General features: G+C 31.5%; 1 protein-coding gene and 1 pseudogene across 1 annotated transcript; both read left to right on the top strand.

Moving 5' to 3' along the window:
• The first annotated feature begins 750 nt into the window (after positions 1-750).
• Positions 751-6,224, top strand: LOC118030924 (probable LRR receptor-like serine/threonine-protein kinase At1g53440). Its single transcript, XM_035035196.2, has 15 exons — positions 751-872; positions 1,093-1,164; positions 1,732-1,794; positions 1,874-1,948; positions 2,501-2,572; positions 2,709-2,720; positions 2,801-2,844; positions 2,953-3,320; positions 3,396-3,588; positions 3,720-3,839; positions 3,949-4,058; positions 4,153-4,363; positions 4,883-5,126; positions 5,432-5,582; positions 5,744-6,224. Exons 1-15 carry the CDS (start codon positions 766-768, stop codon positions 5,969-5,971), a joined length of 2,070 nt encoding a protein of 689 aa, XP_034891087.2. The 5' UTR covers positions 751-765; the 3' UTR covers positions 5,972-6,224.
• Positions 6,225-12,134: 5,910 nt separating this feature from the next.
• On the top strand, positions 12,135-22,604 carry LOC118030948 (probable LRR receptor-like serine/threonine-protein kinase At1g53430; annotated as a pseudogene).
• The last annotated feature ends 3,518 nt before the right edge of the window (positions 22,605-26,122 follow it).

Raw genomic sequence — 26,122 nt, 5'->3', positions numbered from 1 at the left:
AAACTTGACCTATCTTCAACAGCTGTAATTTTCTCGTTTTACTTTTGTCATTTTGATCATAGAGAATCCAACTTGCTTTAACTTTAGATGAGGTCCCATGTGAAAAATTTGGAACGTATAGCCACCTAGGTAGTGCACTACCAATAACCTAGAACTTAAGCTTTCAAGTGATGCGACGATAAAGCACAATCCATTTGAACTTATGATTTGCAAGAGGCTATTTAGTAAGAAGCATTTTGGTTTTTACCTAACAGCCCTAATTTCTTGTAGATACTTGACAGCAAATAATTTTACTGGGACAATTCCTACGACATATGCGAAACTTATCAATCTTAAGGAGTTGTGAGTTTCTTGCTTTTATTTTCTCTTGCAATTTAGTTCCACGCTATGATACAATTAAAGGAAGTATTTGGGTCAATGCAGTGCAGTGGGTGGAAACAATTTGTCTGGTCCAATACCTGATTATATTGGAAAATGGGTGCATCTCACCAAACTGTAAGTCTTTGTTAAATTTTTTTTTCTTCTAAAAAACAAAGTCAAGTTCAATGTTATAGTCTATAGAGGATTTAATTAAATTTATCAAGCAAAACAATTTGGTGCATGCATTGAGCTGACCGTTTCATTGTGTACTTGTCAGGGTTCTGATAGGAAATAATTTTGAAGGGAATCTGCCAGCACAAACTTTTAGTCTGCCAAGTTTAAAGAGATTGTATGTGCAATAATGTGATGCCGGCATGCTGTTTTAATTTTAATGTGAAGATAGACATGAAAGTGTTGTTTAATGATTCCAGGTGGGTCAGTGATATTGTGAGCAATCCAGGAATATCATTCCCAGAAGCAGTACGGCCGGAACCAAAATCTCTATTTTCCCTGTGAGTGCTTTTCTTCAGATTTATTATGGAATTAATCTGGGAAAATCTCTATTAACGCGTTGATGTTTTCCAAGTTCATGAGCACTTCAATGACAAATATTTTATTTCATATGAGAGTAACATTGTAAAGATCTTTTCGACATTGCTTCCGTCCTCTCAATTTCTAACATTTAATTGGTTACAAATAGAGAGTCTCTTACTTCTTCTATTGTTTGTGCAGGGTCCTGAGAAATTGCAAAATTAACTTCTCAATACCCGAATACATTGGCAATTGGTCAAAGTTAAAATATCTGTAAGTTTACCCTTTCAGAAATTTCCTGTAATTGTTCCATCTTAGGTAGTTTATTTTTCTCAACTGTGCTGGATTAGTCTGCTCCAAAATGGTTGAACTTTTTCTTTTCATAAGTAATAAATTGCATTACAACACCAAAAAGAGAGGCAAAAAGAGTGACGATAGCAGTTGTTTGAATCAAGAGAAAATGCATGACCAGATTACCATAGCAACAAAGGATACAGTTTCATGTCCATACTATACACTTTTCTGGAAGATCAAAGCCATGCCACACATTCACGCAAAACATGAGAGAAAAACACAGAAACCTGAATATAAAGAAAATCTACATGCAATGATATATCGATGAAAAGCTCGTCAAATCTCTAAGACCTATTCGATGGCTTATTCATCCAGAAATCCATAACAGCCAAAATGGTTAAACTCCATCGTATAAGCTCAACACTTATATGCATTGATCTCATTTGTTGTTTCTCATTCCCAATTGAGTCTATATGCTTCAAAATTTAACATCAATTTTGAGTACTATTATAACTAATATTTGATGCGTTTTGCTTTGTCTCCCAGAGATTTGAGCTTCAACAACTTAAGTGGTAGTGTTCCAGAAACATTTCAGAGACTGAATAAGTTGTACGTGTTTAAGTTGTTTATAGATATATTGTATAGCTGGTAAACCATTGTTGCTGATGGGTTGAAGTTTTCTGCTTAGATTTTTAACAAACAACATGCTCAGTGGGCTTCCTAACTGGACCAATAACTCGAAGACAAATGTCTATCCTACAGCGTAAGACACTAGATTAATATTCGATTAATGCAAGCTTTTCTTCAACTGTCTACATAATTTCTTTTTAATTACTCCATTGCTGAAGTCGGAAATAGGACATAATTATACCTTCTTTTGTCAGTGAAATAGTATAAAACTATTCTTAGGAATTTATCAAACAATTGGATTCATTTTTTTTCGTGTGTTCTTCAGCTTTTTTTCTTAGCTCATTACACCCCTTGATTAAGCATACAACAAACCATAGTTAATGTATAACACTTGGCAGTTTAACAAGGTGCCATTTGTCAATTAAAAATAAGTTGAAGTGCTAAATTGTTCTCATATCAACTTAATTTTAATTTTTTTTGTCTTTTTATTATTATCTTAGGTTATTTATGCCTCTCTACTATGTCTTTTTACTCATTAAATCCCTTAATTAAGGTGACATCAAATCATGGTTAGTATAGAATAAGTGGCATGCTAAGAAGTTGACACATGTTAAAAAAATAATTTAGATGAATTATTAACTGAGGAAAAAATTTCAAATCAATTTTATGGACTGTTAACTTGCAGGGATCTTTCGTACAATAACTTCAACGTGACATGTGAAAATTTAACATGCTTGGGATTGCAGAATGTAAACATGTAAGGGATGGACCAAACTCCTATCCATTTTGTTTTGTTTTTTTTACTAATTTATTGACTTTCATAAATCACTACTGAATATTTCTCATTGATATTTATTTCCTTGGTTTAATTTCATGATCTTGGTGCTTTTCAGTCACCCGACTAGGTATGTGGTACCATAATTTTCTGCAATAAGAGTGATGTTCTAGAAGCATGTCTAACAAATTTCTGTGTGTTAACTCTTAGGTTATTCATAGATGAGATGCAGAAGAAAAAATGTGGTCGAAGGCGTAAGTTCATTCTTTTTATTAGATAGAGAATTTCTCTCTTCTAATTATACTGGCTGAGTTTCTTATGGTAAATAATCATGTTTGTACTGAAAATAAGTTTTCTTGCAGATAATTCCTTGTTTATAAATAGTGGTGGTGAGGAAGTAGATGACGGAAAAAATCATTATCATAACGATACCTCATTATCAAGTTTTAATCTTAGTCCATCTGAGGATTGGGCTTATAGCTACGCTGGGGACTACCTCTGGGCAAATGTCAATGCCAGTACTTTAGTAAGAAACTTGACGTGTGAAATTACTAACTCCAAGGCAAACATAGATAACAATTTTCGCCTTGCTCCAGTCTCTCTAACGTATTATGGCCTCTGCTTGCGTAAAGGCAAGTACATTGTGACACTTCACTTTGCTGAAGCATTATATTCTAAGAGTGAAGATTACAGCACATCAGGAAAACGGGTGTTTGATGTATATATTCAGGTAATTAGTATTTCGCTTGTCCAGAAAACTAATTTACGTGCTAATGACACACTCTTAAGGAAGTCTTGGTTGTAGGGACGGAAAGAAATGAAAGATGTCAACATAAAGGAAATCCCTGGGAAAGAACATGAAGAAAGACGACTACAATTCAAGGTTAAAATAAATGATGGTTCGTTAGAGGTCAAGTTCTTCTGGGCTGGCAAGGGATCTCTATACAACCCACCTGGTCTCAATGGACCTCTCATATCAGCTGTTTCGATCACTCGTGGTAGGAAGCGCAAACTTCAATACTTTTCATTTTGTCTGCTAAAACCCAGGATTCTGTCGCTCACTTCACTATCCGTGTGAGAATAGTTTATTGCTTGGCTGACAACCATTGTTTTCCATATGTTCCCCAAGTTCCCAGAAAACTGCATGGTTGGGAAATTGCGTTGATTGCAGTAGGCTGTATTTTGTTTCTGCTGCTGCTGTTGGCCTTCATGTGGAGAATGGGCTGGATAGGAGACAGAGAATTGCGAGGTAAACACGAAGTGAAGAAAATCTATGAACATAATCTGTTCTCTGTCTGAGTAATTCTTACATAATTGTGGTTTGATCCACTTAACCCATGTGTTATTGCAACATATAGAAACCAAAGTGAAGATTGGAGAAAGAACTTTCACCCTTAAGCAGATCATTGATGCAACAAAAAAATTTAGTGCCGAGCTTGGTAGGGGACGTTCAGGGATAGTATACAGGGTAAAACAAATCTCTTGTTCTTTAATTGTTTTCTTTTAAGCAATAACTTTTATGTTCTTTAACCTTTCTTCACTTTGATTTGGCATAACTGCAGGCTCAATTGCCAGATCTGACTGTAGCAGTGAAGAAGCTATTCGCTCATTCAAATGCAGTCGATGAAATAGCAACTGAAGTTTATGTCAAGAAAGCCAAGGAGTTGAAACACGACAACATTGTTAAATTGCTTTATATTTATTCAAGAAGGCACCTACATTTACTCATCTACGAATTCATGGAAGTTGGCTCGCTCGGACAAGTTTTATTTGGTAATTTCCTTTATCTCTCAGTCTCGATGCCTTTTTGGCATTTGCAAATTTTGCTAACCATATATGTTGCTTCTAATTTGGTAAATATGAACAGTAAATATACTAGAAAAGGTAAAAATAAAGTGTTTATACACAAAGTCATGGTCTATTAAGAAAAACTTTTGACACTTTCGAGTTAAAGAATAATGTTTTTTTAATTAAGTATTACACGTCCAGCTGTTATACCGATTTAATGTGAAATTTTAGGGCACTAGGAGAGTATCTAGTAACATTTTATAGTTATTTTCCGGTAATTCCTTAAAAATAAATAGATACAAGGAGCAGGTGAATATATTTATTATTTTTAATAAATCATGGATTTTATTATTTTATTTTATTGTGTTTGTCTTATTTTTCAAAGTGAATCCAAAAGATAATCAATAAAATGACACATCTTAAACCTTATGGTGATCCTTAATCAACTATTTTTTCACAATCAGAACATGGCAGACTGCTGACTATTGACTTGGGGATTTGCAGGTACAAATTCCACAGTGCGAATTGATTGGCCGAAAAGATTTATAATATGCAAGGGAATAGCGAAGGGTTTGAAGTATCTTCATGAGAGGAAGCCGCAAATAATACACAGAAACATAAAAGCCAATAATATTCTGCTTGATGCAAGTTGTAATCCGAAAATATCAGATTTTGGATTGGCAAAGCTTTACGAGGAGGAGGATCCACATGTTGCGGTTAGAGCAGCAGGAGGAGGAGGAGGAGATCTGTAAGTAAAAATTGACTTTACCATTTTATATGGAAAAAATTTGGTTCCAGTTTAAACTATGATTTCGTTGTTGTAGCAATCCATCCACGTCACCAGAGTATTTAACCCAAATTGGGTTAGCTTGTCATTATTTATTTATTTTTTCTTACCGAGTTTAGGCTTAAGAATAGAATTAATAGGATTACATAGGTTGTATTTGTACAACAACTTGGATAAATTAAATTAAATATAATATTTTGAATATCTCCACGTAGTTACGATTTGTTGTTATTTGATCTATCATTAATTTCTCATTGCCTTTTCAGTTCATACATGTCACCAGAGTATGCAATCCGGAGAACCATGACAGCGAAAGCCGATGTCTACAGTTTTGGGATCCTTCTCCTTGAAATCGTTAGTGGGAGAAATAATGCCGAGTACAGAGAAAAGGAAGAAACTGCTGTTCTTCTAGATACGGTGAGAGCTGGATCGATTATTCTTTTACTTGGTTAATTTTTCTTAGCTAAAATATGATCAGAAGGGATAAATTAACAATTTTTAGTATTTTTTGCACATTAAAAGTGTATAGTTATGACAATTCTTTTGGGCATATTTCTTATAAGTTCAAACAATTTCAGGCCGCTAATTTACGTGCGCGGGGAACGCTAGGAGACTTGGTTGACTCAAGGATGGGCCAAAATTATGACGGGAACCAAACGAACATTGTTCTGAATTTGGCAATGATGTGCACCGAACAATCACCTTCTCTCAGGCCTACAATGTCTCAAGTTGTGGCTGTTCTTGAAGGCGAAAAAACCCTCAAGGATATCTCTGAAGAGATCGCTCCCTCGATCTCTCCTGCTTGAGTACCGGATGGTCAATATATATATATATCTATCTTGTGTGTTTTGACATGTTTGCATATGTATTGATTCTTCTTCTTCTTTTTTCATTGGTTTGTTTCACTTGATCCTCCTTTTGGTTTAAATCTTCCTAGTAAAGATTGAAGGAAAAACATGCACTGGTTTTTAAGAATTATGGCTGGCCCTGGAAACTGGAGACCTAGCTCGTTGATATTATGTGATATCTATATATATTGTTTCATGTTTTCAATTATAATTACCACCTTATTTATGTTTTCCTTTCATCTTAGCAGAAGCAGTCTTCTTGCACTTGTGTATCCGAAAGCATTACTTAAAAATCAGTAGCTCTTAGTTTCCAGCTTACACAATCAAGTCTCGAAACTTAACTTAAATCTTGGGAGAATAGCATAAATGCTTTCTTTATGAGAAAATAATGATTTTACCATAACAATGCTTCGGTGAAGAAAAATATGGGAAAGTGAAGGTATATATCATCAATAATTATAATCTTTTTGACGTGGACAGGCCATCACGTGATGGTTTCAGTGAATCCAGTGAGGACTTTGGAGCAGTAGGAGCAGCAGGAACTTACCAAGAAATTCCGATTTACCTTGTGGCACCTACTGTAATTTGAGAACTTTTTTTATTGTTGAAAATAAAACGTGTTGATTGTACGTTTTCTACTTTGATAAAAAGTAGTACTTTTTAGAAGATAAAATGTTGTTCTATTCAAATTAAAGGAAATGTAAAATCGATGTGAAATTAATAGAGCGCTAATCTACTTCTTAGAAGATAACTTTATCGACAATAATTTTTTTAAAATTATCTTCTAAAAAGTACTTTAAATTATATTATTTTAATATATTAATTTCAACAATAATGTTTTTTAAAATATATTATTTTAATATATTTTTAAATAAAAAGTACTTTAAATCAAATTTCCTATATAATTTTTTTTTAAGGTAACACTTGTTAATTTTCTTTTTATAAATTAATATAGCTAAAAAGTAATTAAAAAAATAACATATCTATTTGGTTGTGCCATTTCTAATCATGCAATCTATTAAATAAAAAATAATCAATAGATTATAATAATAGAAATAGCACAAACTATTGAAATAAAAGTGTTTCCATCAATGTAACCTGTTATTTCTTTTTTTTAAAAATAAATATGTTTCGTGTTTATATTTTATCATAAAACTGAGTGGTCGGTAGAACATTGGATAGTAAAATTCATTGCATTGTGAATTGGTTGAGTGTAATGATTTTTTGCCCTTGACTGTGCCAGCCAAAAAAGTGCAAAGTGGGTGAGGGGAGGCGGTATGCTTTTTTCATAGGTCAATTGTAGTTATCAAATTGAATTAAGATAAATTATTTTTTTTTATATTTTTGTTGTATAGTGAAATTATTAATTTATTCTTAAAATATAAAAAACCCTAGTGTACAAAGGCTTCGTAGTCTTTTTATTTTTTTTCACTGAATTAGTAAATAGCCAAGACTTTTCATGGGAGAATAGCATAAACAATATATTCTGAATACAAAATGGTTTAGCAATTACAAGCGCAGAAGGCTATATTTGAGCCGAATTTATACCCTACATAAATTTTAACGATGCATTATTACTTCTCAATGTTCACTTTCTGATTGGACCCAAGAAATGGAGGTTAAGCTATCAGCTTTTGGCCTTCATACTGATGCTTTAGCTTTATTAATCTTTCTATGCTCGACAATACGAAAGATCGACATAATGGAAGCAAAAGATCGACATAATGGTAGCAAAAGATGCTGAACATAAACAAAGACTTGACCATAAATTTAACGATGCATTATTACTTCTCAATGTTCACTTTCTGATTGGACCCAAGAAATGTAGGGTAAGCTATAAGCTTTTGGCCTTCATACTAATGCTTTAGCTTTATTAATCTTTCTATGCTCGACAATGCGAAAGATCGACATAATGGAAGCAAAAGATCGACATAATGGTAGCAAAAGATGCTGAACATAAACAAAGATTTGACCGTAAATTTTAAAGATGCATTATTTCTTCTCAATGTTCACTTTCCGATCGATTGGACCCAAGAAATGTAGGGTAAGCTATAAGCTTTTGGCCTTCATACTGATGCTTTAGCTTTATTAAATGCAAAAGATTGACAAAAGATGCTGAACTACATGAACAAAGACTTGACCATAAATTTTAAAGATTCCATGGGTTCAATCATACACATTGTTATTTTTCTGATAACGTCACAAAATCAATTCATTTCATTTCATGATGGATCAAATCTTTATTTTTTTAAAAAGGAGTTGATATAATATTATAAAAAATTTATGCTTTTAAGTTTATATATATTACTTAACAATACATATTGTCGCACGTGTGCGGCTTCGCGGTGATCATCCTTTCAAATCAGAGTTATCAGGATATATATAGGCGGAAAGAATAAGAAATTCTTGTTTTTTTATCAATAAAAAAAAGAGTTGTCACTTAATATTATAATTACTAGAAAATTTAATGATCTGCGAGAATCTAGATAAGGGGACTAGTTGACGTATCACCAATGGTATGTTGCTTTGTTGTTTGTTTTCAGTCGTATTTATAATTTTTAGTCTATCTAAGGTTTGAGAAAAGTCATCTTCAGTAAGTAGATCCTTATCTCATCAAATTAAAGCCTAATCATTTTAAAGCAAAAAAGAAGAAGATTTGTATAAGGTTTAAAAATAGTCATCTTCAGTAAGGATATTCTTATCTTATCATGTTAAAACCTAAATATCCTAATAGAAAAGAAAATAAAAAAACAAGGTTTTTATTTGAAATTTTGGTCAAATCCTAATGGATAATCGCAAACTTGTTGCAATACCCATTAAATGATTTTTTTTTTTCAAAGTATGATGAAGATGCAATTTTTATTTTTTATATAAAAATACACATGTAAATTTTAGAATATAACCATATGTATGAAAATAAAAAAATATTTTTATATTTTTTGAAATGCGAGATTTTATTTTTTATGGATTTTTAAAATTTTGATGGAGTTCACAGTTACTCATAGTATTGATTGGAGAGGTTGTCATTGAGTAGGGGCTGCTGTTACTGATGACTTCATTAAGTTAACGATGCTAATCTGTCATGGAAAATAAAATTAAACGAGCTGGTCTGAAATTTTAAAAGGGTTGGCGCTAAATTTAAGGAAGGGAGAGAGAAGAATACCCCATCTCCAGGGGAGAGGAGACCTTTCAAACACCACTACAAAAGCAGTATTTGATAGCTGGGCGACACTTCTCATGCTGCCCGAATAGCCTAAGGGTCTTCTCTTCATGCTAGCACCTCATGTTTTTTTAATAATATTTAATATATTTAGATTACAATAATGTCACTGAATAACCTTTAAATTTACAGTAAAAGCAATGTAAAATTACCAAAAAAAAAAAGAGCTCATGGTAAGAGAATTATGTTGATTTTGTCTGGGCATGAATATAATTACATTATTTTGGAAAAAATTGAAAAAACCAAAACACCTTTAGCAATAGGCAATATATTTATGTTCTATGATTAAAATAATAATTGTACTATGTAATAAAAAATAAAATGATCATTCTACCCCATAAAATTTGTAAAAAACAATTGTATCATGGTGAAAATATCTTCTTGTCTTCAATGCTTATTTCAATAGTTTTATGTCTAAAGGATAATTTTGTCATTACATGTTTACAATGAATAGTATTTTATTTCTTGGGATACAATAACTTCTCTTCCCCTTTAACTTTTTTCATTTAATTTTAATTTCTAATAGTAACAGGAACAATAATGGAGCAGCAATCAAATGAGTCATCATATATCTGTTGTCACCTGTTTAACCATTGGCTTTGCTAACACTTATCTCCGCCATCGTTTGTGGAAGAGATTAATTTAGAGTTTAGTGTAAATTGGTTTTTATTTGTTTAAAAATATATTAAAATAATATTTTTAAAATTTTTCATTTTAATATTAATACATTAAAAAAAATAAAAAACAATAAAAATATTAATTTAATATTTTTAAAAAAAAAATCAAAATGCACGGTTAAACTGTACTGTGATGCCTTATATTGTAGAGATGCCTTATATTTAGAAATCTACAAGTCACGTAATATGCTTGCTTGACAGCTTTTTTTAGCATATTTTTCATAATATGCATGTATATTTGGCATTACGGTTGAACCTGTTTTTCAGAAAATTTCAAATATTTTTTTTTTTTGCTAAAATTGAGTACGGTTTATATTTTTTGGATCGTTTTGATGTGCTGATATCAAAAATAATTTTTAAAAAATGAAAAAATATTATTGGCATGCTTTTCGGCATGAAAAGCTATTTGAAAAGCAACCGCTATCACACTCTCAAACACCTCTTATGGTTTTAATAATGGCGTAAGGCCCAGAAAATTAGTACATTTAGCTACCCATTAGATAAATATTAGACTTGCTTTAGTGCTGACCTCTCTTTGTTGTTAGATAAAAATAAATTAAAAAAATATAAATAGATTTTGCTTTTACTTGACCTCTTCGTCTAAATTAAAATTGTCTCTTACTCTTTTAAGAAAATTTGACGAAATTATCCCCACTTCCACTTTTCAATTTTTTTGAACACTAATTTTCACTTGTCATCCCTCATCTTTCCTTTTTCCTTTTGCCGAAACTCTATCTTGATAGTACTTTATCATAATCATACTTGTTTTGCAAAATTCTAAGAATAACAGCTTTCATCTTAAAATCAACAATGTTAGATTATTCTTCGGATTAACGCTACACAAATAATTTCATAATATAGAATTCCCATACAGATTTAAGTGATAATTCTTTTATTTTACTACTTAAAAGTTGAGTCATCAGTTAAAGATTTATTTAAAAATCATTCTTCTTCTTATGAATAAAGATCCTCTTTGAATTCTTGTGAACATGAGGTTGAAGATCAATAACGGCATACATATCTACTTTTTTTCTTTTTTTAAAGAATTCTACAATAGACACCACATGCAGACTTACATGCCTAAAGATTTGCCCTGCCACTTCAAATTTTGTATAAAAGCGAGGGATGTGAGAAGAGTAGTAGTGTAGTGACTAGTGTGTGAGAGAGTGCAGAGAAAGAGTGAGTCTAAGTGAAATGGATTGTAAAGTAATTTTTAAAATGTTTAGAGATCTTAAATTTTTGTCCAGCTTTTTTTTAAGGGATAATTCTTATGAATTATTTTTTTTTCCAGTTTATGAATGAAGAATATGAACACTAACCTTTCACTTCCTAAATAAATTATTTTTAATGAAAAAACATCTGTTTTTTAAGCAAAAAATGTTAGGTTCTTTTTTTTATATATAGCAGGTAATTAAGGGCAAAGCAACGGGACTATTTCTAGTAACCAGTAGAATTAATTATGCATCAATTTTTCGGTTTCAAAAATCAATGTAAAAGTACCTTCTTTCTAGCTTTGTTTGTTATGTACGTTTTTCTTAATTTAGTCATTATAGATCTTAGGTATAGTATTCAAAGAGAGTGTTTGAGTTTGTTTTTCTGATTTGTGGACATTGATACGTAGTGCAAGATAATAGTATTTAATTATTTGCTCCGCTCCAAGTAACGACCAATAAAGCTTTAAAGTGGAATCTTGAAAGACTGGAAGTGGAATGCATGCAACAAAGTGGAAGAAGTGCGTGCTTATTGTATCATGACAGGTGGTTAGTTGTGAGGCACACAACTAGAACAGTGATGGATATCTTTCTATGAATTGTGAGATAAAAGACATAAAACACAAGCTCACGTTACTCGGGAGAGGATAATAGAAACAAAAATAGTGTTGGATTAATAATGCATAATAACTCATAATTATATATTATATTCGAATAATTACTACCCTTTAATTATGCATGAATGAATTCAAATCTCAGACATTGAATTGAATTCAAACATGCAAATTTTACAACGTTTTAAAGACTACGAGATAATCAATTTAAAAAAATGCTGCTTTGGAATCATTTTGCAATTTACATGAACCAAAATTGTTAGGCCTCCATGCATAATATTGCAAGTTACTTTTCTCAGGTATTTTGATATTTGGACAATTTGGTAATGTGAGGTAATTGATTCAGAGTTAATAACAGTTTGAATGGTAAAACAATATCTTTATAAAGAATGTATGTCTGAAGGAAAGCGCACTGCAAGCTAAAGTAGTAATGGCTAAGCTCTTTCCTAAGCTTGTTTCCTTTCTTGCCGTTCTTCTTCTTTGTCAATTTGGCTATGTAGTTTGTCAATCAACAAATTCCTCTGACAGCCCGCAGTTGCCTCCAGATGAAGGTACACACGCACGATGTACTTTTCCATCTACATATATATATATATTCCTTGTATATACATAAAAAGGAAGAAAATTTGTTTATCTGTTAAATATGAGCTTTTCCTTCAATATCTTCTGATCCCTATCCAAGCATATCACTAGACACTCTCAAGATACTGCTATTTCTCTCTTCCATTTGCACTCTCTAGTGCTTCCACAGCCTGGCAGAGAGTTCCGTAGTGCTAGCCTACGTACTGCATATCTTAGATATTTTCTGCTTCTCCATCTTTTCCTATAACTATCAAGTGAAGTGATTGGTTAAGGATGAATTGATTTTTACGAGGATTTTATAAACAAGGGAGGTGGTAAGGAATTCTAGACGGATTTTCAACATGGAATTATATGGAGTCAATTCACACATCCATAAAATTAGCACTAGTTTTTTTCTTCTTTTAGTTCGGATTTGAAGCTAGGTAGAAGTAGCTAGGCCTGTTTGAATCTTGCTAAACAAAATATGTGTTTCTTTGTTTAAAACGTTTGGCAGAAACGGCTTTGAGTGACTTGATGACCATGTTAGGGGGGGGTTTGCTACTAAGCTCGGATTGTTCCTCTGATTTTCAAGGCATCAAATGCGATTGCAACAGCACAGTTTGTCACGTCACCGTCCTGTAAGTTCCTCATCAACTTCATCCAATTTTATTTTTTTTCTTTGTAAGGCAATGCATCCTCTTTAAAACTCACTGGTTTCTATGTTGACGCCATTTTTGGGAGGTAGAGATCTCTCAAACCGCGAATTAGACGGACAAATCAACGCTACAGCCTTGGCTAGTCTCGTTCACCTAAAAACAATGTGAGTATCATATGACATGTGATGATAATCATTCGAATCAGTATGCTGAGCTCAACTAATTGATAACAATCCTGTTACCAAAACAGTGATTTGTCCAAGAATCAACTTTATGGTAGCATCCCTGTCACCATTGGGAACTTGCCTTCACTCTACTATCTGTAAGTGATCCAGTATCATGGTCATATACTACTGATCCAGTTTATTTTGTTGCAGTGATTTGTCCATAAATATTCTTTATTTTAAAATAAAATTAACAAAAATAAGATTCAGAATCCCTATAATTGATATATTTAGCTTCTGCCTCGGATATTCGGTCTTTAGGTATATATATATATATATATCTTTTCATCTCAAATTTAATTATCCCAAATAATTTTATAATATTTTAATCTTTAATGTTAATATATGTAGATATGTTAAATTAAATGAGTATAATTTTTTTTTTCTATTGTTTCTTTAAAGAGGAAAAGGTATATTACAAATATAATTTAGATGTGTGTTCGAAAAAGTAAAATAAAATAAAATAAAATAATTGTCATCTAGACACAAGGGAGCTGATAAAGAAATCTGCATTGATTCATCATTTAATGTTTGTAATCTTTTGTTATATTTCCATTAATGTACTGTGAATGTCTTCCCACTTCCATTAATATTTAGTTATGAGCAAAGAGTTGCTTAGCTTTTGGATCATATACAATAACAAATTTAAGTTCTTAGTGTGTCTTCATAAAATTTATATTATTGGTTCTTAGTGAGGAATAATGAACTTATATGGTAATACATATGCAAAGCGATCTCTCTACAAACTTCCTCAATGGCACCATACCTTCATCCTTGGGGAATTTTATGTCCCTCCGATTTCTGTAAGTATCATGCAATCACAACCTCTTGTTTCAAATACAGTCTTTTCAGTATCATATAGTTATAATTAAGTATCATCTTCAGTGTCAAATAAATTCTTTTTCCATTGCTGATCCAAGTTTTGTGCTCTTATTCTTGTGGGTGTTTATATGTATTTTATTAATATTGACTTTTATTCATAAACATTCCATATCCATTTTTTAAAGATTCTCATTTCTTTCCTAATCAAGTATTTAGATTAGATGTCATGCTTCAAAACTAAATTTATTATTTCTAATATAGTTAAAAGCAAACTATCCATCATCGATTTAAAAAAAAAAAAAAAACAAATGGCACTAACCAAAACTATCCATTATATGAATTCATTGCTGTTCTTTTAAAAAATAATATATTATGGTAAGAAAAGAGCATACAATTAGTAACTTCTGCTTTTAGTAAGAAAAGAGTACTTCTATCAAATTATATCTAACATTTTTTTTCTAAAATCACTTCTTTTAAATTATATTCCATCAAATAATAGTTAAGATCTCATTTTCATTAGGAGAGTAAAGTGTTTAGGACTACATAATTATATTATAATGGTGGAAATTTGAGTTAAGAACTCAAATTTCCTTCTTTAAATTAAATAAGAAGTTACTGAATAAGCAATTGATAGATTAAACTTATAGTTGTAATAGTTAAGATTTTTTTATAGAATTTTTGGGGAAACATTTTCGAGTAAAATTAGCTTTGTTAGAAATGAAAATAAGGGCAAGCCGTTTGGGGTCTTGATACTTAATTATAAATTTTCATGCCAAGGTGTTAATGGTATAGTTATTAAACTCGGACCAGACTTGCTGGTTGATCCGGAATCTAATTGACTCTGTTGCTGAACTGGTCTCTAGGTAAGATAAAGACCGAAATAAGCAAAAACTCGGAAAAACCTAATTGAAACCCCCTTTTTTTTTCTCAAATGTGTTTTTTCTTCTAATTAGAGACCCCTCTTTTTTATATATTTTTTAGTTGGTCATTAACCATTTTTAAATTTTAGTATATAAATCCTAAAAGAATGCTTTATTTTTTCAATGTGGGATTTGAAGTCTTTTAGTATATATACTATATGTTTACAAGAAAAAATTAAGTCATGTTTTTTCAATGTGGGATAAAAAATATTTTGAAAAAATATTTTAAACTTTATTATTTATAACATGTATAGCTTATATTCATATTGATTGTTTTTAAAATTTTTCATATGAAATATTAAAATTTGAAATATTTTTTTAATTTTTCCGGGTTAATTCGGGTTCACCTGGGTCAACCCATATAAGTTGAGACTCGTCTCCTTGGCTGGATCAACCCTAGATCGAGTCTTATAACTATAGTTAATGGTCTGATAACTATGGTTAATGGTCACAAAATTAACTTCTGAGTTGTGTTTGGTTCTTTTCTCTTATGTAATTAGGATAATAGCCTTGTTTGGCTAATTGCTTAACTGTGTTAATGCTTGTTTGGTTGTCTGGATGGTTATGAGCAAAGAGCTGCTTAGCTTTTGGATCATATATAATAACTAATTTCAGTTCTTAGTTTGTCTTCATAAAATTTAAATTATTGGTTCTTATTTGAGTAATGATGAACTTATATGCTAATACATATGCATAGCCGTCTCTCGAGAAACTTCCTCAATGGCCCCGTACCTTCATCTTTGGGGAATTTGGCGAAACTCAGATATCTGTACGTGTTATCCAATCACAGTTTCTTCAATATCATATAATGTCAATTAAATTCTTTTTCCATTGCTGATGCAAGTTTTGTGCTCTTATTCTTGTGGATGTTTTCAGGAGTTTGTCGTTTAATAAGTTATCAAGTCAAATCCCTAAAGAATTGGGCAACCTCTCTTATCTCGTATCGATGTATAGAAACTCTCTCGCTCGCTCTTTCATTCTCCTTGAATTTCCTTTTAACTTATTGAGTTTGGTTTGGTTCTTTATCTCTTATTTAATTAGGTACTTGGGCTTCAATGAACTCACCGGTCAGCTTCCACCAGAACTTGGAAGATTGAGATTTCTTGGTAATTTGTAAGTTTCAAAAAGAAGAATAATAATATCATACCACCTTGTAAAACAAAGTAAGATTGTAACAGGAGAAATAAAACAGGAAAAGGGTGGATTACAATCCTTTTGATTTGTTGTTGTAGAGACTTGAGCTCCAACAATTTGAGCGGAAAACTGCCGGAAAACTTTACTTCGGATCAATTATTGTGGTTGTAAGTGCAACTCATCATGTTATTTCAACCAACAATCTGTTTAATTATTGTTCCAAGGAAAAGCAACTAACTATGGCTGCAGTAGCGTAGCTGGGAACCGTTTGATCGGTCAAGTTCCAAGGTTCATTGCGAATTGGACTGGACTCTCTTACCTGTAAGAAATTACTTGTACTTTTTGTGTACTGAGAAACTGTCGATGATCGAAGAATATCATTCAATAATTTGTGTTTTTGTGTACTGATGACAGGTCCCTCTCCGGAAATGATTTTGAAGGAGAGCTTCCTCTTGAACTTCTTTTTAACATGTCAAATCTTCGATACTTGTAAGTGCTCTATAATTTAATTTAACCGGGTTGAAATAAATGCATGTTTTTATTCTGGATGGTTTTTCTTCCAGGGTGGTTAGTGATGTAAGAAGCTCGGCCGGTTTCCCTTTCCCAATAAATGCAAATATTAAGACGGCAATAAGATACCTGTGAGTTTTTCCTTCCTTTACTTTTCTTTAAAGCTCACACTCGAAAATCACATAAATAATTATCAAGGCTTTAAGTAATAAAAATATAAAACTAGTTATTAAACCCCAAAATACATACCAAAATATATTCTTGAAATTTCATGTGAAATAGATACGATATTATCATATGCAAATAAAAAAAAAAAATTCTTTTTGTTTTTTAACGTTCAAAAAACATAAAAGAAATACCCACAAACACACACTCCCAACCACACATTCAATGTTTACTCACCCAGTCCCAGTCTCAAGTTTCCAATGTAACAAAAATTAAAATTGCTTACAATAATTTAAATACACATTTCGAAATCTACAAATTACAAAATAGACTAAGGAATAGTGCTGGAAACGGCTGAGAAAAACCAGGAAACAGGGGGGTGATCTGGAATGGCATCTGTGGTCGAATTACAGAGAGGCAGAGGTGGCTGAGTGAAGGAGAGAGAGCTGGGTCTCGGTTTAGCAGGGATGGGGGCGGCTAAAAGAGCAGAGGGTGGTACTATCGGTGGATCTTGAGGGCCTGGTTCGGGTCTGTGGAGGATGGTCTGTGAAGGGCGGTGGTGGGGCTGTTGGGTCAGCTGTCAGAGATCGGGAAAGGAAGATGAGGAAGTGCAGTGGGCGGCCTTTGTGGTTGTGGTGGGGAGCTGGAAGGTTGATGTTGTGGCCGGAGGAAGAATGGGCTTGGGTTCCGTGAGAGGGAGGGGAGACCTGGTTCGGTCGGCGGTGGAGAAGGAGAAGAAGAAGTTGAAACTCCCGGCAAGAGGGGAGAGTCAGGGTGAACGGCTCTGCCATCTTTTGGTCTTGGCGAGGTGGCGGCTAGTTCAGGAGGGAAGGTTTGGTGAGGGAGAAGAAGATGGGGCCGGCTGGGCTTGGACATGGAGAGCGGCAGCTGGAGGAGGGGAGCGGATTAGGATTATTTTTTTGTGGTTTCTTTATTTATTTTTTTCAAAATTGCCCCGTGTGACTCTTTTTTATAAATAGAATATTGTTAGGTCTCAATTGTTTCTCAATTTCTTTTTCCTTTTTTTTTTGTTAATTTTTATTTTTATTTTTTTGATTTTAAAGAAAATAAGTAATATCACTCAATAAGAAAAATCAATTATTTAAAAAATAACACATTCAAAATCAAACACATTAAAAAAAACCTTTAAAATTTTAAATTATTTTGAAACAACATTAAAAATGCTAAAAACAATGTAAATATATAAAGAATATATTTTTTTGAGTTTTTAGTGTTTTTTTATTTATTTATTTTTTAAGTATTAGGTCAAAAATTAGATAGCAACAATATAAATTCAAATTAAATAATAAAAACCATATACACTTAGAATTATATATGTCTGGGAGAGTTATTGTTGTAGAATTTGGATTATGACCGATCTTTTACATAAATATATTGTTAGGCCTCTTAAAGATATGTATGCATTGGATAAATCCCAACACCAACTTCTTCAATGGTTTGTGTAGGGTGATAAGGAATTGCTCAATAAGTGGTGAAATCCCGCCGTACATTGGTAATTGGTCATCGTTAACATACCTGTAAGTTTCATTTCCTCTTTTGTAAAAGATTTGTAGTTCTGTTTAGGGCCTTTAATTAGGCCATGAAATTCATTAGAAGGTATTAAAGAATCAATTATGTGTTTACAGAATCAATCTTTTTAATTATTTGAAAATTAGGGTCTATATTATTAATCTTTAAAAATCTAATTTTTAATATTTTCCCCTAGCTAGAACACAAAAGGAATATCTTAAAACCTTAATGAGCCAATTTTTAGAGTAAACAAGTTGTATGCTGTTGAAAATAGTTCATCTAAGATTTGATTTGATAGCATGTTTTTTGATTAATAGTACCACTTCATTATCATTGAAGATTAAAAAGCTTTTAAAAGGATGATCCGATGGCGCGCCCTTTTGATTATCAACTTAATTAGAGTCAATTGAATAATCCTGTTGTAAAAAACTTGTATATATAAAACTTCTCTCAGGTGTGGTGTGATCCAGTAAAAGAAGAACCTTTCCCATACACTTCGTTCTCATTTTAGAATTTTCCACTTTAAGTGAAAATATCAAGTTGTCAAAAAATAAAAATAAAAAAGTCAATAGCGAGCTTGAATATTTTAACCTAAAAACTAAAAACAAATCAAATCAAACTAAACTTTCCATTATTTTTTTATGAAATTATTAAAGATAACGATTAATTGCTTTCATTTTTTTTATCCTGCAGGGACTTGAGCTTTAACAACTTAACGGGTGGAATACCAGATTCCATGAAAAACCTGACTTTAACTAAGATGTATGCAAAAGAACTCGATCAATCCGTCTTATATATAATAAGTTCGTTTTTCCACTCTATTAAAAAGTACATGGGATGGTTTTCATACTGGTTTGTTTTGTTTAGGTTTCTCACAGGAAATATGCTTAATGGCACAGTACCTTCATGGGTTCCTGATACCATTGAAGACAAGGCGTATGTTATGGCTTTGTGCTCTTTGCTCAGATAGATTGTTTTCCCTTTTGTAGATTGCCTCAATAAAATCTTGATATGTAAACAATAATGTTGCAGGGACTTGTCATATAATAATTTTGAAATTCCACGTGATGGTCCGAAGAAAGGAGAAGGAAAGCTGAACATGTAATAACGGCAACTTCATTTTCTTCCTCCTTTTTTTTCACTTGCAAGAATATTGTTGTCTATGAAATTCCAACTTCTGATCATTTTGTATCATGTGCACCAACTGCTTGCATATATGTTGTTCCTACTCAAGCAGTGAACCAAACAGGTATGGTAATATCCTCCATATGGTGCAATTAATTTAGAACAAATAATCCTGAGCTATTTCTTACAAATGTTGTTTGCTATTTCTAGGAATTCTATACGTAATTTGACAGATAAATGTCGGCGAAAACCAAAGTGTAAGCTCTATTGAGAAGCTCTTAATTTTGCGCAGGACAGATTTTCTGTACTGATTATCATTTTTTGCAGACGATTCCTTATATATAAATTGTGGAGGAGGAGGCACAGTTTTTGATGGGAAAGAGTTTGAAGCAGATAGTGCAACATCAAATTATTATTCAGCTCCAAGAAAAAATTGGGCTTATTCTTGTTCTGGAGACTTCGGATCGAAAACTTACGATTCCAGTGATTACATAAAAAACGTGGATTGTGGAGTTTGTGATTCTGCTGCGACACAGTTATACACCTCAACTCGCCTCTGCCCTCTTTCTCTGACATATTACGGCTTCTGTTTATTTAAAGGAAATTACACTGTGAAACTTTACTTCGCTGAAACTGTTTACCAAAGTGATGAAGATTATTCGAATTTAGGGAAACGTGTTTTTGATGTATATATACAGGTAACCGCTATATTTTTCTGCAGCTTCTTTAAAAAATTTCCATCGTTAAACCTCCACTGTTTGATATAGGGGAACAGAACACTAAAAGACTTCAACATAAAAGAAATGGCCAGCGGCACCAATAATACATGGAGCCAAGATTTCCCAGCATATGTAGGAGATGATCATCTATTGACTATCCATTTTTTCCGGGCTGGAAAAGGATCTTTCCTGGATCCATATTTTTCCAATGCACCTGTTGCTGCCCTGTCTCTGAATGGACCCCTTGTGGCAGGCATTTCCGTAACTGCAAGTAAAGAGTTGCATTTCTTTTATTTTTGTTGAGCAAAGATTTCTGTTACACTTTATCTGGTTACAAAAAAAAATTCTTGGTGTCTTCCACTATTTGTATCCAGAGTTCAAAGTTGGTGGCAATGGACTATCTCCTTCACAAATTGCAGGGATTACTGCAGGTTCAGTATTTGCTCCTCTACTTCTGTTGGCTTTCATGTGGAAAATGGGCTGGCTGCGGAAAAGCGAGTTGGATGGTACCTCTCCATGCTAATCTAAAATCATTATGCACCACACTACCTTAAGAATTCTTACTTTGATTTTTTCTTCAAATAGAAATAACCATTGAGGTCCAAGGAAAATCTTTCACCCTCAAACAAATAATCGATGCTACTCGAAAATTCAGCCCCAAAATGGAGATTGGCAGGGACGCTTTGGAATAGTATACAAGGTTAGATTTTCTTTTCTGAAACATTTGTTCTTCAACATGCACTTTTTTCTTTCAGAGTTCTGGTAAATTGATTTCACGTGTATACAGGCTGAATTGCCGAATGAGATAAAATTAGCAGTGAAGAAGATTTCTCCTCATTCAAAGCAACAAGGAAAAGATGAATTACAAAGGGAAATCTTCAACATGAAATCTTTGCATCATGAGAATCTTGTTCAATTGTTGGATGGCTATTCTATTAAAGACCTGCATCTGCTAGTATATGACTATATGCATAAAGGCTCCCTTCACCATGCGTTGTTCGGTAATACTGCCATCACCCGATTTTCATCCTGCTCTTTCACCTAATGCATTGCCTTGTGAAACTCATGTAATTGTATATTTAAATCTTCTGTTAGTACAAGGATAGTGTACTTGCAAATATCAATAACTTAATATCATTAACCTTGATTTGTAGAACCAAATTCCACGACAAAACTTGATTGGAAAGCTAGATTTGGTATCTGTCTGGGAATAGCGAGAGGTTTGAAGTATTTACATGAAGAGAAAAGGTTCAAGATTGTTCATGGAAACATAAAACCTAGTAATATTTTGCTTGATAACTCTCTTACGGCCAAGTTGTCTGACTTTGGATTGGCAACGCTTTGTGATGAGGAAGATCCATTTATGACCATCAAAGCAAAAGGGTCGCGGTAAGTATTATGATCATTGATTGACAACTACTTTCATTCTTTTAATTAAGATCTAACCAATAAATAATCTCTTCTTGCAGAGTTTACATGGCACCTGAGTATTCAATGGGAAAAGCAATAACTGTTAAAGCTGATGTTTACAGTTTCGGAATTGTCCTACTTGAAATAGTTAGCGGGAAAGTTAGTGCAGATTACACACCAAACCAAGAAGCTGAGTTTCTTCTGGATAAAGTAGGTGGATCTTACAGGATAAACCCTTTTTTTTTTTCCATAGTTATTATCAAACCAAACATATTCTGTCAACATCAAATAACTTGATATTTGTGTTACATTCAACTCATGAAAATACAAAAACTAATATTTAGAGATCGCTCTAATACTAGGAAGAAATTTAAAATAAAAAAAGATATTATTATTCAATAATTTGATATGTGTTATATTCAACCTATATGAAATAAAATAAAATATAGGAAATATAGTTGATTGTATCTTTTAATTGGATGACTGAAAAAATTCTTGAATACCTAGAATTATTTAATTCCTTGATTTGTTTTTTATTGAATATAAAATAATCAAGAATATTTACTTGATTATTTCCTTAATACTCGGAGCTAAGCCAATCTTGCTTTGTAATTGCAGGCTGGTGTTTTTGCACGATAAGGGAAGAATTCTAGACTTGGTGGACAAGAAATTAGCATCCAGTTACAACAGGAAGCAGGCTCTCACTGTTTTGCTGTTAGCAATGAAGTGTGTTAATCTGTCTCCTACTCTCAGGCCTAAAATATCCGAAATTGTTAGTGTACTTGAAGGTGAGAAAAGAATTGATGAGATTTCTGAAGGCGATGATACTCCATCAGCAAGTATTGGAGGACTATGCGGTGCGTGTTCCAGGGTGTTGGAAATAGAGCCAATTTCTTAGCCAATTGGTAATGTTATGTTTGGTGATGAAAACCTTCTGTCTAATTATCTGGTGGTGTCAAGAGAACATTGATGTGTGCGTGAGAGACTCCATGAGAAAATATGTGTGTTTGCTTTGTCTGCTATGATTTATTTGTGCTGTTACGACTGCTGGTAATATCGTGAATTGAATAATATTATTATTTGTCATCCTTTATATATAGCCTGTATAAAGATAATTTTATGATATTATCTACTTTACAAACTCATTAGATTTATGCAACTACAATTTTAATATTAAATATTGGATCACCTTTTTATATTGGATATGGATCCAAAATAATTCTGTAAGGATTAATAAATCTAACATAGTTGTAAAACTTGATATAGAGTTGATCAAGATAAAATAAAGGTTATGAGTTAAAAAGATCATCCTGAGTCAATTTTCAAATGTTTTTTTTAATACAATAAAAACAATATTTTTTTATAAAAAAAATTGTAGAAATTGAGAGCCGGGTGTTGATTGATCTGTAGATCAACTTAAATTTTTTTATCAAATCAACTAAATTATTTATTTATTTAATTTAAACCGCTCCAGATTCTAAATTAATTATATTTCATATCAACCCATAGGCTCAATCCACGTAGTAGTATTGTACTGTCTATTTATGAAAAACTCTTAAACTTGGACCAGTTAGATACATAGGTAGATATAAAAGGTATACATTACTTTTTTGTATAACGAAAATAAATACAAATAAATTTACAAGACATAAACATTAAACGTCTAAAGAGACTTTTTTGGTATAAATATTGCATCAATGTCGAAGCTAAATGATTGTCTTAGGATACTTTTATGAATAAGACTAATTAAAAATAAATTTGCCAAAGATTGTTTCCAAACCTAAGAAGTTTGAATGGAATAAATCCTTTTTATTAGCAATCTAAAGCAGGATTGCTAAGACAGGCTTTCGAGCAGGCAGGACAGATGCCGATTCTGCCTCTGCCAACTTCTTGTTTCTAGCAGGATTTTCTCCATCAACATCCAAGGTTTGTCTTAGCAAGATCCGGCGAAGCCGGTGAAGAGCTTAGATATAGAAAGGGACAAAACAAAGTTGGTTAGCTTGAATTTCAAGAGAATACTAGAAAGAAAATATTAAGTAATAAGATTTTGAATTGAAAGTTTTTGTATATTAACCCTATTTAGTAGAATTTTATTTTACTTATACTTGTTGTTAATGCTGTGTTGTTCCATCTACATCATAATTATGCTCTCTAGCGATCATTTATGCTCTCTAGCGATCATTGTATCTATTTTCCTATATTTATATTTTTGTTTTTGCTATTCTTTGATGATTTATCTTAAAATTAAAGATTTATTTTATTCTTTAAATATGTTAATTTTGTATTTATGAGATTTTTAAATCAACATGTCAAAATTACATTTATTATCAATTTCACAACTAATTTTAGTAGACTTGTCTAAACATCTCCTGCCGAATGATAAATTATTAGAATTGTATAATGTATTTAAAGATAAGATTGATCAAATTAAAGATGCAAGGAAAAATTAGAGAAACATTATAGGGACAAATTTAGCTATCAACAATATATATACCATAATTTAATTTTTTTATTGGAAAAGGATCAAATAAAAAAAATACTAAGTGTGTAAATGACACATAATTAACTGACATACTATTATAAAATTAATTTTTAAATAATTTCAAGAATTTTGATTGTGATTGATCTCATATATATAAACTTTTTCCAATTGTTTTCTAATATCATATATAAATTAAAATTATCCAGAGTACATAATATAAATTGATTTAGGTAAAAAAAATTATTTTGCAAGAAATTATGATTGAGATTTTGTTTTTAATTTGAAAATATCCTTTTAGTTTCTCTCTCAAAGTCTTATTACAATTTTTATTTATTTATAAACAAATATCATTTTATAATTGTTTTATCCACCACAAATACTTGGTTGATCATCAGCACTTGGGTCATTGTGCTCATGAAGTATATATCATCAAACCCGTGGTAAGAAAAGAAAAAAGATTTGCTTCAATTTTACTATATATAGTACTTGTCGAAGGTCTCATCATTATATAAAGGCCAATTTTGATGTTGTGAACATTGAATATTTTGTTTATAATATTTAATTTTATCACTACTTGAAACATTAATTATAAATATTTTTTAATGACTTAACATTTTGTTTTCCACATATTTTTGTTTAATTAACATCTATATATTGCGTTAAAGTTTTCTTTTGATCACATTATTTTCGAGTTGTTTCTAAAATTTGTTTTTCATGTGTTATTAATCAAAATAAATTATTTAGAACATTTATTTATTTTTAAGAATTAAGTATCTAGAATTGAAACAAAATTAAAAAAAAAAAGAAAAAAAGCTAACCAACTCCTAATTATATATATCAAATTCCAACATAAACCATTTTTTGAATTAATATCTCACTATCATCACTGCTTTTATAGTTGACACTTGCAACTAAATTCATCATTATTATCAAATACTTGTTTTGCTTTAAATACCAGTCAATTAACCAAGTGTTATATGGTTTATATGAAATAATTTTATTTAGAGCATAACAGCTATTATGGAGGAAGAAGAAATCGTAAAACGTGGGTGGATGTAGGCTATTTATTGGAGATAATATTTATAAAGAAGTTCCACATAACTATATTTTCTAAGTTTTTATTCTCTATGAGATCTTTGAGTTACAATAGTACAACACCACCATTAAAAGTGTTGGAGTTGGATATAATAATTAACACAATGTAATTACTTAATTATCAACACAAAAAAGGGAAAAAAAATGCCTCATAAAAGGAACGAAAGTTTTAGAAAAAATATAAATATCTAAAGCTTATTCCAATCATATTATGTGTTTGTGTATATAATAATAATAATAATAATAATAATAATAATAATAATAATAATAATAATAATAATAATAGATTATAGATTGAGACGGATAACAAACCAATATTGTTTTTTAACCAAGCTAATAATTAATTTCAAAAAATAAATCATATCGAAGTTGCTTGTTTAGTATCTCTGTTTCTTTTTTTTTAAAACAATAAATTGAACCTCAAAAATAGATTGAAATTCATTACCAAACAGACATTAGGTTTCAAGTTCCAAAATCTTACTATAATGTTAAATTCAAACAAAATTTATGTCAGCATGCATATGTAACATAGCATTAGTGAAATAACTTGCATTTCTTAAGCCAACCAATCTCTACAAGAAGCTTGATAAAATAACATCAAATTTTATATAAGAAATGCATAAATAAAATCATACTTACGTATTGGCTTACAAGTTGAAGCCAAAATATTACCAGATTGCGAAGTGTTTCGAGCCCTTATGCCTTAAAACTGTGTTTTTTCTTCTTCTTCTTCTTTTTTTTTTTAAGATTTTGCGAGGCTATAAACTTTATAATGTAACGTATAAATATAAGAAATTGTTTATTCTCATCACAATTCAAACCTTTATAAAGGGATCTCTGCAAGAAAAAATATAGAATAAATTACTTTCTCTATCCACAAGCAAAACTTTATGAAAAGTTTGTGGCATGGATAAGAAAATTAATAAAATTAATCATTTTTTTAGGATTCTAGTAATTTTTATCATGGAGTTAATACTAGTTATTGTGTCAACACTACGCTGTGAGAATAATTTAAAGTTAATCTCTAACGTAAA

This window comes from Populus alba, chromosome 16 (assembly GCF_005239225.2).
Source record: "Populus alba chromosome 16, ASM523922v2, whole genome shotgun sequence".
Lineage (NCBI taxonomy): Eukaryota > Viridiplantae > Streptophyta > Magnoliopsida > Malpighiales > Salicaceae > Populus > Populus alba.
This window is presented reverse-complemented; position numbering and strand designations above follow the sequence as displayed.